Genomic DNA, 12,110 nt, shown 5'->3' on the forward strand with positions numbered 1-12,110 from the left:
AGCCCTAAACCCTGTGAGCATCACCCCGAGATCTGTCAGGGATTCGGTGGGAGTTGCTCTTTCTCCGCATCGTACCTTGGTCTTCCCCAGCTGCCACTCGCTGTTGGAGGCATCATAGAGCTGCAGCAGGCTCGTGCACTTCCCTCGGACGTCCTCGGGCAGAGCCAGATTCCTCATCAGCACTTTATACCTGCAACGTAAAGACACACAGGGTCACCTTCTGCGATGGTTCCCTGTTTTCTCCAACCCCTTTGAAAAGAAAGAGAATCCAATTCAGCTCCCTCTTGCCTTTTGTAAAAGTCCTGAAAGGGTCTTCGGACCGCATACCCAGCTTTGCGGATTCTCACAGTCTCCAGCATCCCTGAGTACCGCAGCTGGTTCAGCACAACCGCCTGGTCAAACTGGTCTGGCATCTAAACCATGCAAAAAAAAAAGATGGGATACCATTAGAAAAAATGGAATTCGATAAGGGAGGCTTAATAAAGCCACCTCCATCATTGGTTTACCCCTGCTTCAAAACACATACGAGAATCTTGAACCTACACAGAAATAGAGACTAGCACAGGAACCCCAGTGGAACCATCACCTCGCCTTAACAACCGTCAACCCCTGCCAATCCTGCCCCATCCACAAGCTACTTCCTCCCTCCCCTTATGTTTAAGAAAATCCCAGCCAGGCACGGTGGCTCGCGCCTGTAATCCCAGCACTTCGGGAGGCTGAGGCGGGTGGATCACAAGGTCAGGAGTTTGAGACCAGCCTGGCCAATATGGTGAAACCCCATCTCTACTAAAAATACAAAAATTAGCCAGGCGTGGTGGCGCGTGCCTGTAGTCCCAGCTACTCGGGAGGCTGAGGCAGGAGAATTGCTTGAACCCAGAAGGCAGAGGTTGCAGTGATGGTGCCACTGCACTACAGCCTGGTGACAGAGCAGTCTCAAAAAACAAAAAGAAAAAAAGAAAAAAAAAAGGAAAATCCCAAACATCGCATCACCTCATTTGCGAAGATTCTACTATATGTCATGTGTTAATATAACACTAGTATCATATCTTAAAAGATATCAATAATTCCTTTATATTAATATCCATGTTCACATTTCTGGCTGTATCACAAATATCATAAATGTACCACCACTTTAAAATCTATTTTTTCTGCAAAGACTTTAAAGTGTCATACAAATGTCACTTTATTTTACTTTTTAAATTTGAATTTAAAGTCATTTTTTACCTAAGAACACAGTGACTTGGTGATGGGTGGATACCCACACTGTGGCAGGTGAGGTGGGGGTGGGGGTGGGGATGGAGAAGGGGAGACGACCACGCTAGCCGGTTTGGAAGACATAGAGGCGAAAAAGAGTTTGACTTTGCTCAAATTCTCGTCAAATACTTATTTATTGAGAGCTCCATACTCTGATCACTAAATAAGCCTGAGAACATACAAATTAAAGACAGAGGAAATCAGAACCAAGACTTAATGCTCTGAAATGTGTTCTCTTATTTGTTCAGCTGCCAAACAAACTGGCACCAGGGCCAGGACAATAGATTTTCAGAGGAAAGCAAAAAAGTGGGCCATTTAGGAACTCTGGGGACAGTGGTTTGTTTTTTCAGTCCACCCACCCGCGTTCCCTTTAATTAAGCTGCATGTTGTTATCCCACACAACTGTGAATACAATGACAAAAAAATAGTGCCATAGGACCTAACTGTTAAAAAAATACAAGAATACAAAGTGGCTTAATTTGTGACCCTTAAAAATGCAGTCATTAACACAAAATTAGGCATAAAGCCATGTTATTCTGCAAGCTTTCAAAATTGGCAAAAAAATAAATTTAAAGAATGCTTTGCAACTGTCCCTCACAGCTTTTGATGGAATAGCTGCCATCAGCCCTAGTGGGCTGACTTCTCTCATATTTAATTTCTTCTACAAACACTGTGGTCAAATTGTCTTTATTTAGCAGTATTCCAACCAAGTGCAGCCAGCAAATTAGGGCAAACATCCAAAGAACTGTGGTTCTCTGTTTTTAGTCTTGATTAAATTATCCTCAGAAAAGTAAGAAAAGCATACAAATATGAAAACAAAATTAGCCTTGGTGACTCTTATGCCGTATCTCTGGATTTAAAAACGTGGGTTGGGGGGTGGGTGACTGTTCTGAAGGCATTTGGTTACAATGCTTCTGTGAGATTTATTTGGGAATATAATCTAAGCAGCACTGTATAGAGCAAATATAAAAGGAACACTGAATAAAGTATCAGACTTACTTAACTTTGTTAAATTTATACTACCAGAGAAGCCTTCTAAACTTAATATTTAATCACTTGATGCGCAAAGACTTTCATCCAAAATATCTCTATCTCTCAGGCTTTCCCTGTTCCTGACCCCCTCTTTTCTCCCAGTCTCTATAGAACAAAGTCTGTACAATTCCCCAGTCCGAAGCTCGAGTTATTAAAACTAAAGATATTACACCAAAAGGGCCTCCCCATCCAAAAAGTTCAGCCACACTCACCATCTTCCTGTCTCTCCAAGGGGCATTTCACCTTCAGTTTGGCTCTTGGGCCAAAATTCATATGGAAAACAACTGCCACACTGACCTTTTCCCCACAGCTAAAGACATGGAACAATAATGAACACCATTCCTGTGCTTTAAAAAGTGCCCGGTCGCCATGACAACCCCTTCCATTCTCGGGCTAATTAGTGTGGTGTGGTTGTAGGATTTGACACAGCCAGGGGAGGGGAGGGAGGGAGCGAGGAGCGGCCTCGAGATCCAGGCTCCCATTGCGATTGTGTCCCTGCCCCTTCCCAGTAACTTAACCAGGGGAGGGGGATCTATAGGCTGATTGTCGCCCCGGGCAACCCACCCTGCGATCACAATCACGAGGGGGGTAGATCTGGATTTCCATTGGTGGTTTTCTTTTCGGCTGCAATTTCCTTTTCTGGTGAATTGAATGTTCAAAGATGACACAGCTGGAGGCCGGACAAGGCACAACTTAAAGGCATTTCGCCTTATCAAAACTCTGCTACTGCGCTGCCTCCACTGGTAACTAACTAGTTTTCCAGAACCTGAGCTCACTCCAACAAAGACTGCCTGCAGTGTACCGACAGGGAAGTCTCGATGGCGACAAATAGGTTGGAGTTTGGAAGAAACAGCCTCTAACCAGGGCAATTACAGTCACTTGATCCATTTACTGAATATTTACTGAACACCTACTATGTGCAAGGTTTTGTAATTCATGATCAGGGAAGATTTTTTTCAAAAAGGTGGAAGCTGTGTTTTGTTTCCAAGGACCCTGCAATTTAGGAGGGTGGACAGGTACATCAGTACTTAGATAGCGGAAAGCCTAATATTAAACTATAATTAAAGATTAAAATTAAGTTCCTTGGAGAGAGAAAAATACTGAGGGGGCATGGGAAGTGCACAGATTTGAACTAGAGCTTGGACTCTTAAAATGCTGGAGGGAAGGGGCATTCCCCACAGGAAAAAAAAAAAAACAGGAAGAAAAGCCAAGAGGAACCTGGCAGGTTCAGTCAACAGGATGGGATGGAACAGAGGGGGAAGGACCTGGGTGGAAGATGGACGCATGGTTCTTGTATTCAAGATAAGAAGGAGTCACAAGGAGTCACTGGAGGCTCCCAGTAGAGACCAACGGGGTCAGATCTGTGCTGGGTAAGGATCCCCTCGGTGGCAGCAACAACACTAGGAACAAGAGCATCCCCAAATGGGCAGCAGCTGGGTATATTCTGATACCACGCACGTCATAAAAATGTCATGCAGCCAATAAGACCAAATGCAGGAGATTGAGACCATCCTGGCTAACAGGGTGAAACCCCGTCTCTACTAAAAATACAAAAACAAAATTAGCCGGGCGTGGTGGCGGGCGCCTGCAGTCCCAGCTACTCAGGAGGCTGAGACGGGAGAATGGCGTCAACCCGGGAGGCAGAGCTTGCAGTGAGCCAAGATTGTGCCACTGCACTCCAGCCTGGGCGACAGAGCGAGAAAACAACAACAACAACAAAAACAAACTGTAGCAGGGAGTGGCGATGGTTACTGGGTACAAAAAATAGAAAGAATGAATATTTAGTATCTGATAGCACAATAGGGTGACTATAGCCAATGATAATTTAGTTGCATATTTAAAAATAACTAAAAGTATAGCTGGATTGTTTGTGACACAAAGGATAAATGCTTGAGAGGATGGATACCCCATTTACCTGATATGATTATTACACGTCATATGCCTGTGTCAAAATACCTCATACATCCCATCAATACACGACAAAAATAAATTTAAAAAAATTTTTTTAAAAGAACAACATAGGGCAATTGGACAAAAAAAAAAAAAGATCAAATTGAAGACATACCTATTGACTCTAGGGCCTTTCATGAGGTATTATTGAGTGAGAAAAACAAGCTAGAAAGAATCTTACTTAAAAAAAAATAAAGATGATCACTCCTCTCCAAAAATCCCTCCTCTAGCTACATATATGCGTATAAATGTAGTCATGTACCACATAATGATGTTTCAGTCAACGACAGACTACAGATATGGCGATGGTGCCGTAAGACTGAAATGCTATTTTTTGTTTTGTTTTGTTTTGAGACAGGGTCTCGCTGGGATTACAGGCATTTGTCACCACACCTGGCTAATTTTGTATTTTTAGTAGAGATGGGGTTTCTCCATGTTGGTGAGGCTGGTCTTGAACTCCCAACTTCAAGTAATCTGCCTGCCTCCGCCTCCCAAAGTGCTGGGATTACAGGCATGAGCCACCTCACCCAGCCTGGGGGTTTCTTTTTGAGGTGACGAAAATGTTCTAAAATTGACTCTGGTGATGGCTGCACATATCTGTAAAAAATTTTAAAACTCACTGAATCGCACATTTTACATAAGGCAATTACATGACATAAGAACCATATCTCAAAAAAGCTGTTAAAAAAATTTTTTTAAGTACATTAAGGCCAGGTGCGGTGGCTCACGCCTGTAATCCCAGCACTTTGGGAGGCCGAGGCAGGTGGATCACCTGAGGTCAGCAGTTCGAGACCAGCCTGACCAATATGGTGAAACCTTGTCTCTACTAAAAATACAAAAATCAGCCGAGTGTGGTGGCATGCGCCTGTAGTCCCAGCTACCTGGGAAGTTGAGGCAGGAAAATTGCTTGAACCCAGGAGGCAGAGGTTGCAGTGAGCTGAGATCGCACCACTGCACCCCAGCCTGGGCAACAGAGTGACACTCCGTCTCGAAAAAAAAAAAAGTACATTAAGTACCAGTCTAACACTGAGGCATTTAAAATGGACAAGAAATGGATGGAAGAGAAAGTTTGCATCCTGGAGACAGGACGAAATCTATGTAGTTTTAATGTATACTTTGGATAATTTAATCCTACCAAAAATAAGTAGAAATACTTATTTCCATACAATCTGAAAAATACTATTTCAGAATGCCTAGATGATTAATAATGATTAATAACAGGGCACACTAAACCCTCTACAAAAATCACTTACAGGCAAACCTTACCTCCTGCAGCTTATTTAGATAAAGGACAACAGAGGTGCTGACAAACAGGGACACCAAGAGCAGGGAGGGTGCTTCTCAATGAAGACAGAAATGCATTTATTTATGTATCAATGAATCCAATTGCCCTGAACATTGCCGAGCCTTCCATAATTTCATGAACAGTGCATGACAATAAGAAGTATGACAGTGGATTTGGAAACAGCCATTTGCCTATGGTAAGGGGACATTCAATCTGTGCTTATTTAATGAAAGAAAATACAGTGAGTTTATTATCCGTGGACCATTAAAGTTATAATGTTTTTCAGCATTTGAGAAACTCGCAAAAACCAACCAAGGCATCCTGAGAAGAGCCCAGGAAGACGTGGCTGGGGGTGGTAGGAATCCAGCTTGTCACACAGGAGCCATGGGTTTTTCCAGAGCCAGCCAAGATTTTAGGGAAAAGCCATTTTGTAGATGACGAGACTGGAAATTAGGAAGGCAAAATGACTTGTTCAAACCGGTTATTTTTTTTATTTTTTTGAGATGAAGTCTCACTCTTGTCACCCAGGCTGGAGTGCAGTGGTGTGATCTTGGCTCACTGTAACCTCTGCCTCCCAGGCTCAAGCAATTCTCCTGCCTGAGCCTCCCAAATGGGTAGCTGGGATTACAGGCATGTGTCACCACACCTGGCTAATTTTGTATTTTTAGTAGAGATGGGGTTTTCCCATGTTGGCCAGACTGGTCTTGAACTCCTGACCTCAGGTGATCCACCCACCTCAGCCTTCCAAAATGCTGGGATTACAGGCTTGGGCCACCATGCGCGGCCTTAAACTGGTTTTAACATTTGCTTAAATCAAGAAGTTAAAAAGTAAGTCTCAAAGAGCTTTGCGTTCCTGAAAACTAGCATGTAAATCAAACTCGTATGCATCAAACCTATTTTCCTACTGACACATTATAAAACTGGGAAATATTACCATGGGATATAACTTTGAAAGGAATGAAAACTTCTTTAGGGAAAAGATTAAGTGGAACCTAGGCAGAGAATGTGGTCTATAAGGTATCATTCCCAGTGGCAATCCGTCTTCTGGAAACACAGACATTCTCTGGAGATTTAAGCACAAGGAACATTCTTAGAGATCAACTTGTCAGGTACTGACTTGGTCTAATACAGGCGACTTAAAGATCACAATTTTAAGGGCCACGACCACATCGATAAGAAATCAGTTTGCTACATTGTGAGTTCAGCCAAACATCTGCATATGGAAGCAACTAGAGAATAAAGAAGAGCTTTTAGAAAATCAAATTGCAAACTGAGCAAATCCAACTCTGGCTACTCCCATAAACACAGACAATCATCAGCGGACCATATCCTTACTTCGCATATCAACCTCTGATCACTGACAAACAATTCAACTGTTCTTTGACCCACGGGGGATTTAACTCCATTTGCATCTCATACTGAGAGGTGACAGCATGCTGGCAGTCCTGAGAGCCCTCGCTTGCTCTCGGCACCTCCCCTGCCTGGGCTCCCACTTTGGTGGCATTTGAGGAGCCCTTCAGCTCCCTCACTGCACTGTGGAAGCCCCTTTCTGGTCTGGCCAAGGCTGGAGCCCACTCCCTCAGCTTGCAGGGAGGTGTGGAGGGAGAGGCACGAGCGGGAACCGGGGCTGCGTGCAGCGCTTGCGGGCCAGCTGGAGTTCCGGGTGGGCGTGGGCTTGGTGGGCCCCACACTCGGAGCAGCCAGCCAGCCCTGCTGGCCCCGGGCAATGGGGGACTTAGCACCTGGGCCAGTGGCTGCGGAGGGTGTACTGGGTCCCCAGGCAGTGCCAGCCCACCGGCGCTGTGCTCTGTTTCTCGCTGGGCCTTAGCTGCCTTCCCGTGGAGCAAGGCTCGGGACCTGCAGCCCGCCATGCCTGAGCCTCCCACCCACTCCATGGGCTCCTGTGCGGCCGGAGCCTCCCTGACGAGCACCACCCCCTGCTCCATGGCGCCCAGTCCCATCGACCACCCAAGGGCTGAGGAATGCGAGCGCACGGTGCAGGACTGGCAGGCAGCTCCACCTGCAGCCCTGGTGCGGGATCCACTAGGTGAAGCCAGCTGGGCTCCTGAGTCTGGTGGGGACGTGAAGAGTATTTATATCTAGCTCAGGGATTGTAAATACACCAATCAGCACCCTGTGTTTAGCTCAAGGTTTGTGAGTGCACCAATCGACACTGTGTATCTAGCTGCTCTGGTGAGGACGTGGAGAACCTTTATGTCTGGCTCAGGGACTGTAAATACACCAATCGGCACTCTGTTATCTAGCTCAAGGTTTGTAAACACACCAATCAGCACCCTGTGTTTAGCTCAACGTTTGTGAGTACACCAATCGACACTATCTAGCTGCTCTGGTGCGGATGTGGAGAACCTTTATGTCTAGCTCAAGGATTGTAAATACACCAATCGACACCCTGTGTTTAGCTCAAGGTTTGTGAGTGCACCAATCAACACTCTGTATCTAGCTGCTCTGGTGGGGCCTTGGAGAACCTGTGTGTCCAAACTCTGTATCTAACTAATCTGATGGGGACGTGGAGAACCTTTGTATCTAGCTCAGGGATTGTAAACGCACCAATCAGCGCCCTGACAAAACAGGCCACTTGGCTCTACCAATCAGCAGGATGTGGGTGGGGCCAGATAAGAGAATAAAAGCAGGCTGCCCGAGCCAGCAGTGGCAACCCACTCGGGTCCTCTCCCACACTGTGGAAGCTTTGTTCTTTCACTCTTTGCAATAAATCTTGCTACTGCTCACTCTTTGGGTCCATGCTGCTTTTATGAGCTGTAACACTCACCACGAAGATCTGCAGCTTCACTCCTGAGCCCAGCGAGACCACGAGCCCACCGGTAGGAACGAACAACTCCAGACGTGCTGCCTTAAGAGCTGTAACACTCACCGCGAAGGTCTGCAGCTTCACTCCTGAGCCAGCGAGACCACGAACCCACCAGAAGGAAGAAACTCCCGAACACATCTGAACATCAGAAGGGACAGACTCTAGACGCGCCACCTTAAGAGCTGTAACACTCACTGCGAGGGTCCGTGGCTTCATTCTTGAAGTCAGTGACACCAAGAACCCACCAATTCCGGACACAATACCCCCTCCTTGGGTGCCTGCTAAGGGCAGGTGTCTGAGCATGAGATGACACACCACAGTGGACAAGGGACACACTGGTAACATGTGGCACTGTATCCCAAGGATGATGCCCTGCATGTGACAACGTATATAATAACGACTGCTTCTGCTTTAATAACAAATATCAAATACAGCGTGACAACTCCTTGGGTGCTTCTGAATACATGTTATAATTTATTTCTAGAGTGGATCCTTTCCTATCTTTTTTGGAGAGAATTTACTCAAGGTCTAAAACTTTCATGTGATCACAATGTCTTGAAGATTATGTAAAAGTAAACAATTATTTTAATCAACTAAAAATATTTATTTGGGCCAGACACGGTGGCTCATGCCTATAATCCCAGCACTTTGGGAGGCTGAGGTGGGTGGATCACCAGAGGTCAGGAGTTCGAGACCAGCCTGACCAACATGGAGAAACCCTATCTCTACTAAAAATATAAAAATTAGCCAGGCATGGTGGTACATGCCTATAATCCCAGCTACTCAGGAGGCTGAGGCAGGACAATCACTTGAACCCAGGAGGCGGAGGTTGTAGTGGGCCGAGATTGTACCATTGCACTCCAGCCTAGGCAATAAGAGTGAAACTCGGTCCCTAAAGAAATAAATGTGTGTGTCTGTGTGTGTGTGTCTGTGTGTGTGTGTGTGTGTGTGTGTATGTATGTATGTATTAGAAGCCTCCCATAGACTAAGCACCCACACAAATAACTAATGGTGTGGGATGTCCAAGAGCAAACCCAGTCCCTGCTCTGCCCTGACAAATGCAGGCCCTTCCCAGATTAGATCTGCTTAGGATGCAAAATGGTAGAGAGCCCGAGATCTGGCAACACAGGAGATCCTCTGAGCCCTGACAAACAGCCCCAGAAAGCCAAACAAAGGAGCTGAGCATCACACCAACAATAAGTCAACTGCCTTTACTGCCTTAACTTGGGAGCTTATTAAAAGAATTTTTTGAAGACTTTATGTCTTGTAAGACCAACCTCCACATTGCTAGACTATTTCTCAAAGTGAGTGGTACTGCATTCAAAATTTAGAGTTCTACTTTTCCACTATTTTATTTTTATTTTATTTTATTTTAATTTAATTTTTGAGACGGAGTCTCGCTCTGCCGCCCAGGCTGGAGTGCAGTGGTGCAATCTCAGGTCACTGCAACCTCTGCCTCCCAGGTTCAAGCAATTCTCCTGCCTCAGCCTCCCGGGTAGCTGGGATGGGAATATAGGCACGTGCTACCACACCCAGCTAATTTTTTGTATTTTTAGTAAAGACGGGGTTTCACCGTGTTAGCCAGGATGGTCTCCACCTCCTGATCTTGTGATCCGCCCGCCTTGGCCTCCCAAATTGCTGGGATTACAGGTGTGAGCCACTGTGCCCAGCCTCCACATTGTATTCTTTAATGGCACCTGACCTACTTTAAATGAAATACTTTAAACTTTACATTCATAGTGGGTCTGCAACTGAGGGACTCATCGCACAGTTCATATTGTGGAGATTAGTACACCACTATCTTAAGAAACATAAAATATGTGAATTATGTAATAAGAAAAGCCATTACATAATTCATTACATGAATACTGTATGTGTGGGGCAGGGGGCACTGCTACAGAGAGGATTTAAAATATTAGGTATATTTGTATTTGCATTTCCATTATGGGATATACCTCTACCCCATTTAACTTTAAAAATAAACAACCTTATCTTCTGATAACCCCTCTTCAACTTTAAGAAGTTAAAGACTCCATAAGAATTACCCAAAGACAATTACGCTACATAACAAAATATCATTCCCAGTCCTGTAACTACTAAGAAAGCCTCACCACAAGACTCCCATCCCCTCCTCTTGCTGATTCACAAAGAACTCTGCAAGGAATCTCAGTCTATTTGCTTTCTTTGCTACAATAAACTCTAAAGAGTGGTGAATAAATATTCTCAGATAAGAAGTTTATCATGCTTTGAACAATGTTCAAAAGCATTGTAACTAAAGCAGCAATATAACTTTCCTGACCTTGAACAGAAGGTAAATAAAAGTCACTTCAACTGGCGACAAAAGTCCTTTGTACTTACATCAGTCATTTCACTCCGGGGCTGTTAAACACTTTACACAGTGGTTGCTACTTGCTAATTTTCACATTTTTAGAAAAGAGGCAGAAACTAATTTCCCCTAGAGAAGAGGCAACCCCCGCAGGTGAGGAACAGGAAGGTAGTAAGCAGGGCCTGACTGGCGAGCAAGCTGTAAGTCAGTCCTGGAGGTCAGATTGCAGGGTCTGGAAATTTCTCACTCACCAAGTACAACCTTCAACCCACATACCCGCTGAGACTAAGTACAGCTGTCACCCTGAGCAAGGACACTCACACTCTGTTACAGCTGCAGGCGCTTACCTCGGACCCACACAAACCTCAACTACCTAATGGGAAAGAAAACACTGGAACATAAATAACATGCACACATACATGTCAATCTTTCTAAGGGATAGCTCTGGTTGTACCACAGCCCTGTTCACACACAGCCAGCACATGCCAGTTTAAGACAAAGCCTTCGATTTCCCATTCGAGGTCCTCACAGTATGGCTCCAATTTACCTTCCCAGTCAACACGCCCTTATACAAATCCTACCTTTTAGTCTAACCATAGATCACTCTACTTGTTTCTTGACTAAAATGCTCACTTCCTGTCTTCACCTCAGCTGAAACTGGCCTCTCCACCTGAAATGTACCATCTATTGAGCCTGATGGATCTTTTAGGTGTCTCTCAAATGCTCCCTCCTGCGTAAAACTGTCCTGATGCATCCCACAGGTGCCATCCGTGATGCTCTCACCCCTAGGTTCCCAGCACACGCTGTACTTGAATGAGGATGTGACCCCTGGTCACGCTCTTTTTCATGTTAAGCATGTCCACGTGAACTCCCCATTAAATTACACATTCTTGCAGGGGAGCAGCTGAATTCTATGAATGTCTGAGTTCACTACATTGCCTGGTGTGTCACCCTACGTATCAGATACACTCTCACTTATGCTGGTATATTTGCATGAACAAAATTGTGCTTCTGTTTACAGCTGTTTCTAATATATTTGTTTAATTAGCATTAAATAGGTTTTGCCTCTCTTACAGATTTTGGAGAAATGAAAATGTTTTTTGCTTTTTAAAAAGTATGTCATCTACACAACTATAATCAAATGATTTTTGAGCAATGTGCAAAGGCAATTAGAGAAAGGATAGTCTTTCTAACAAATGGTGCTAGAATAATTGGACAGCAATATCCAAAGATATAATCTAGATGTGGACATTACAACTTTCACAAGAATTAAGTAAATCATAGACCTATGTATGTAATGTAAATCACAAAACTATAAAACTCCTAGATGATAACATAGGAAATAATCTAGGTGGCTTTGGGGATAACTTTGATACAACAACAAAAGAATGTTCCCTTAAGGAAAAAATAGATGTGTAGGATTTCATTAAAATTAA

At 44.5% G+C, this 12,110-nt stretch overlaps 1 protein-coding gene across 1 annotated transcript in view; it reads right to left on the minus strand.

Moving 5' to 3' along the window:
• The window catches only part of MYO10 (myosin X), a 270,607-nt gene that overhangs the window by 45,100 nt on the left and 213,397 nt on the right, over positions 1-12,110 (minus strand). Inside the window, exons 19-20 of the mRNA XM_055112175.3 lie at positions 289-413; positions 76-190 (exon numbers count right to left, since the gene is read on the minus strand). Of these exons, the coding sequence (XP_054968150.1) occupies positions 76-190; positions 289-413 (240 nt within the window). The remainder of the gene's footprint in view (positions 1-75; positions 191-288; positions 414-12,110) is intronic.

The sequence above is a fragment of the Pan paniscus genome, chromosome 4 (genome assembly GCF_029289425.2).
Source record: "Pan paniscus chromosome 4, NHGRI_mPanPan1-v2.0_pri, whole genome shotgun sequence".
NCBI lineage: Eukaryota > Metazoa > Chordata > Mammalia > Primates > Hominidae > Pan > Pan paniscus.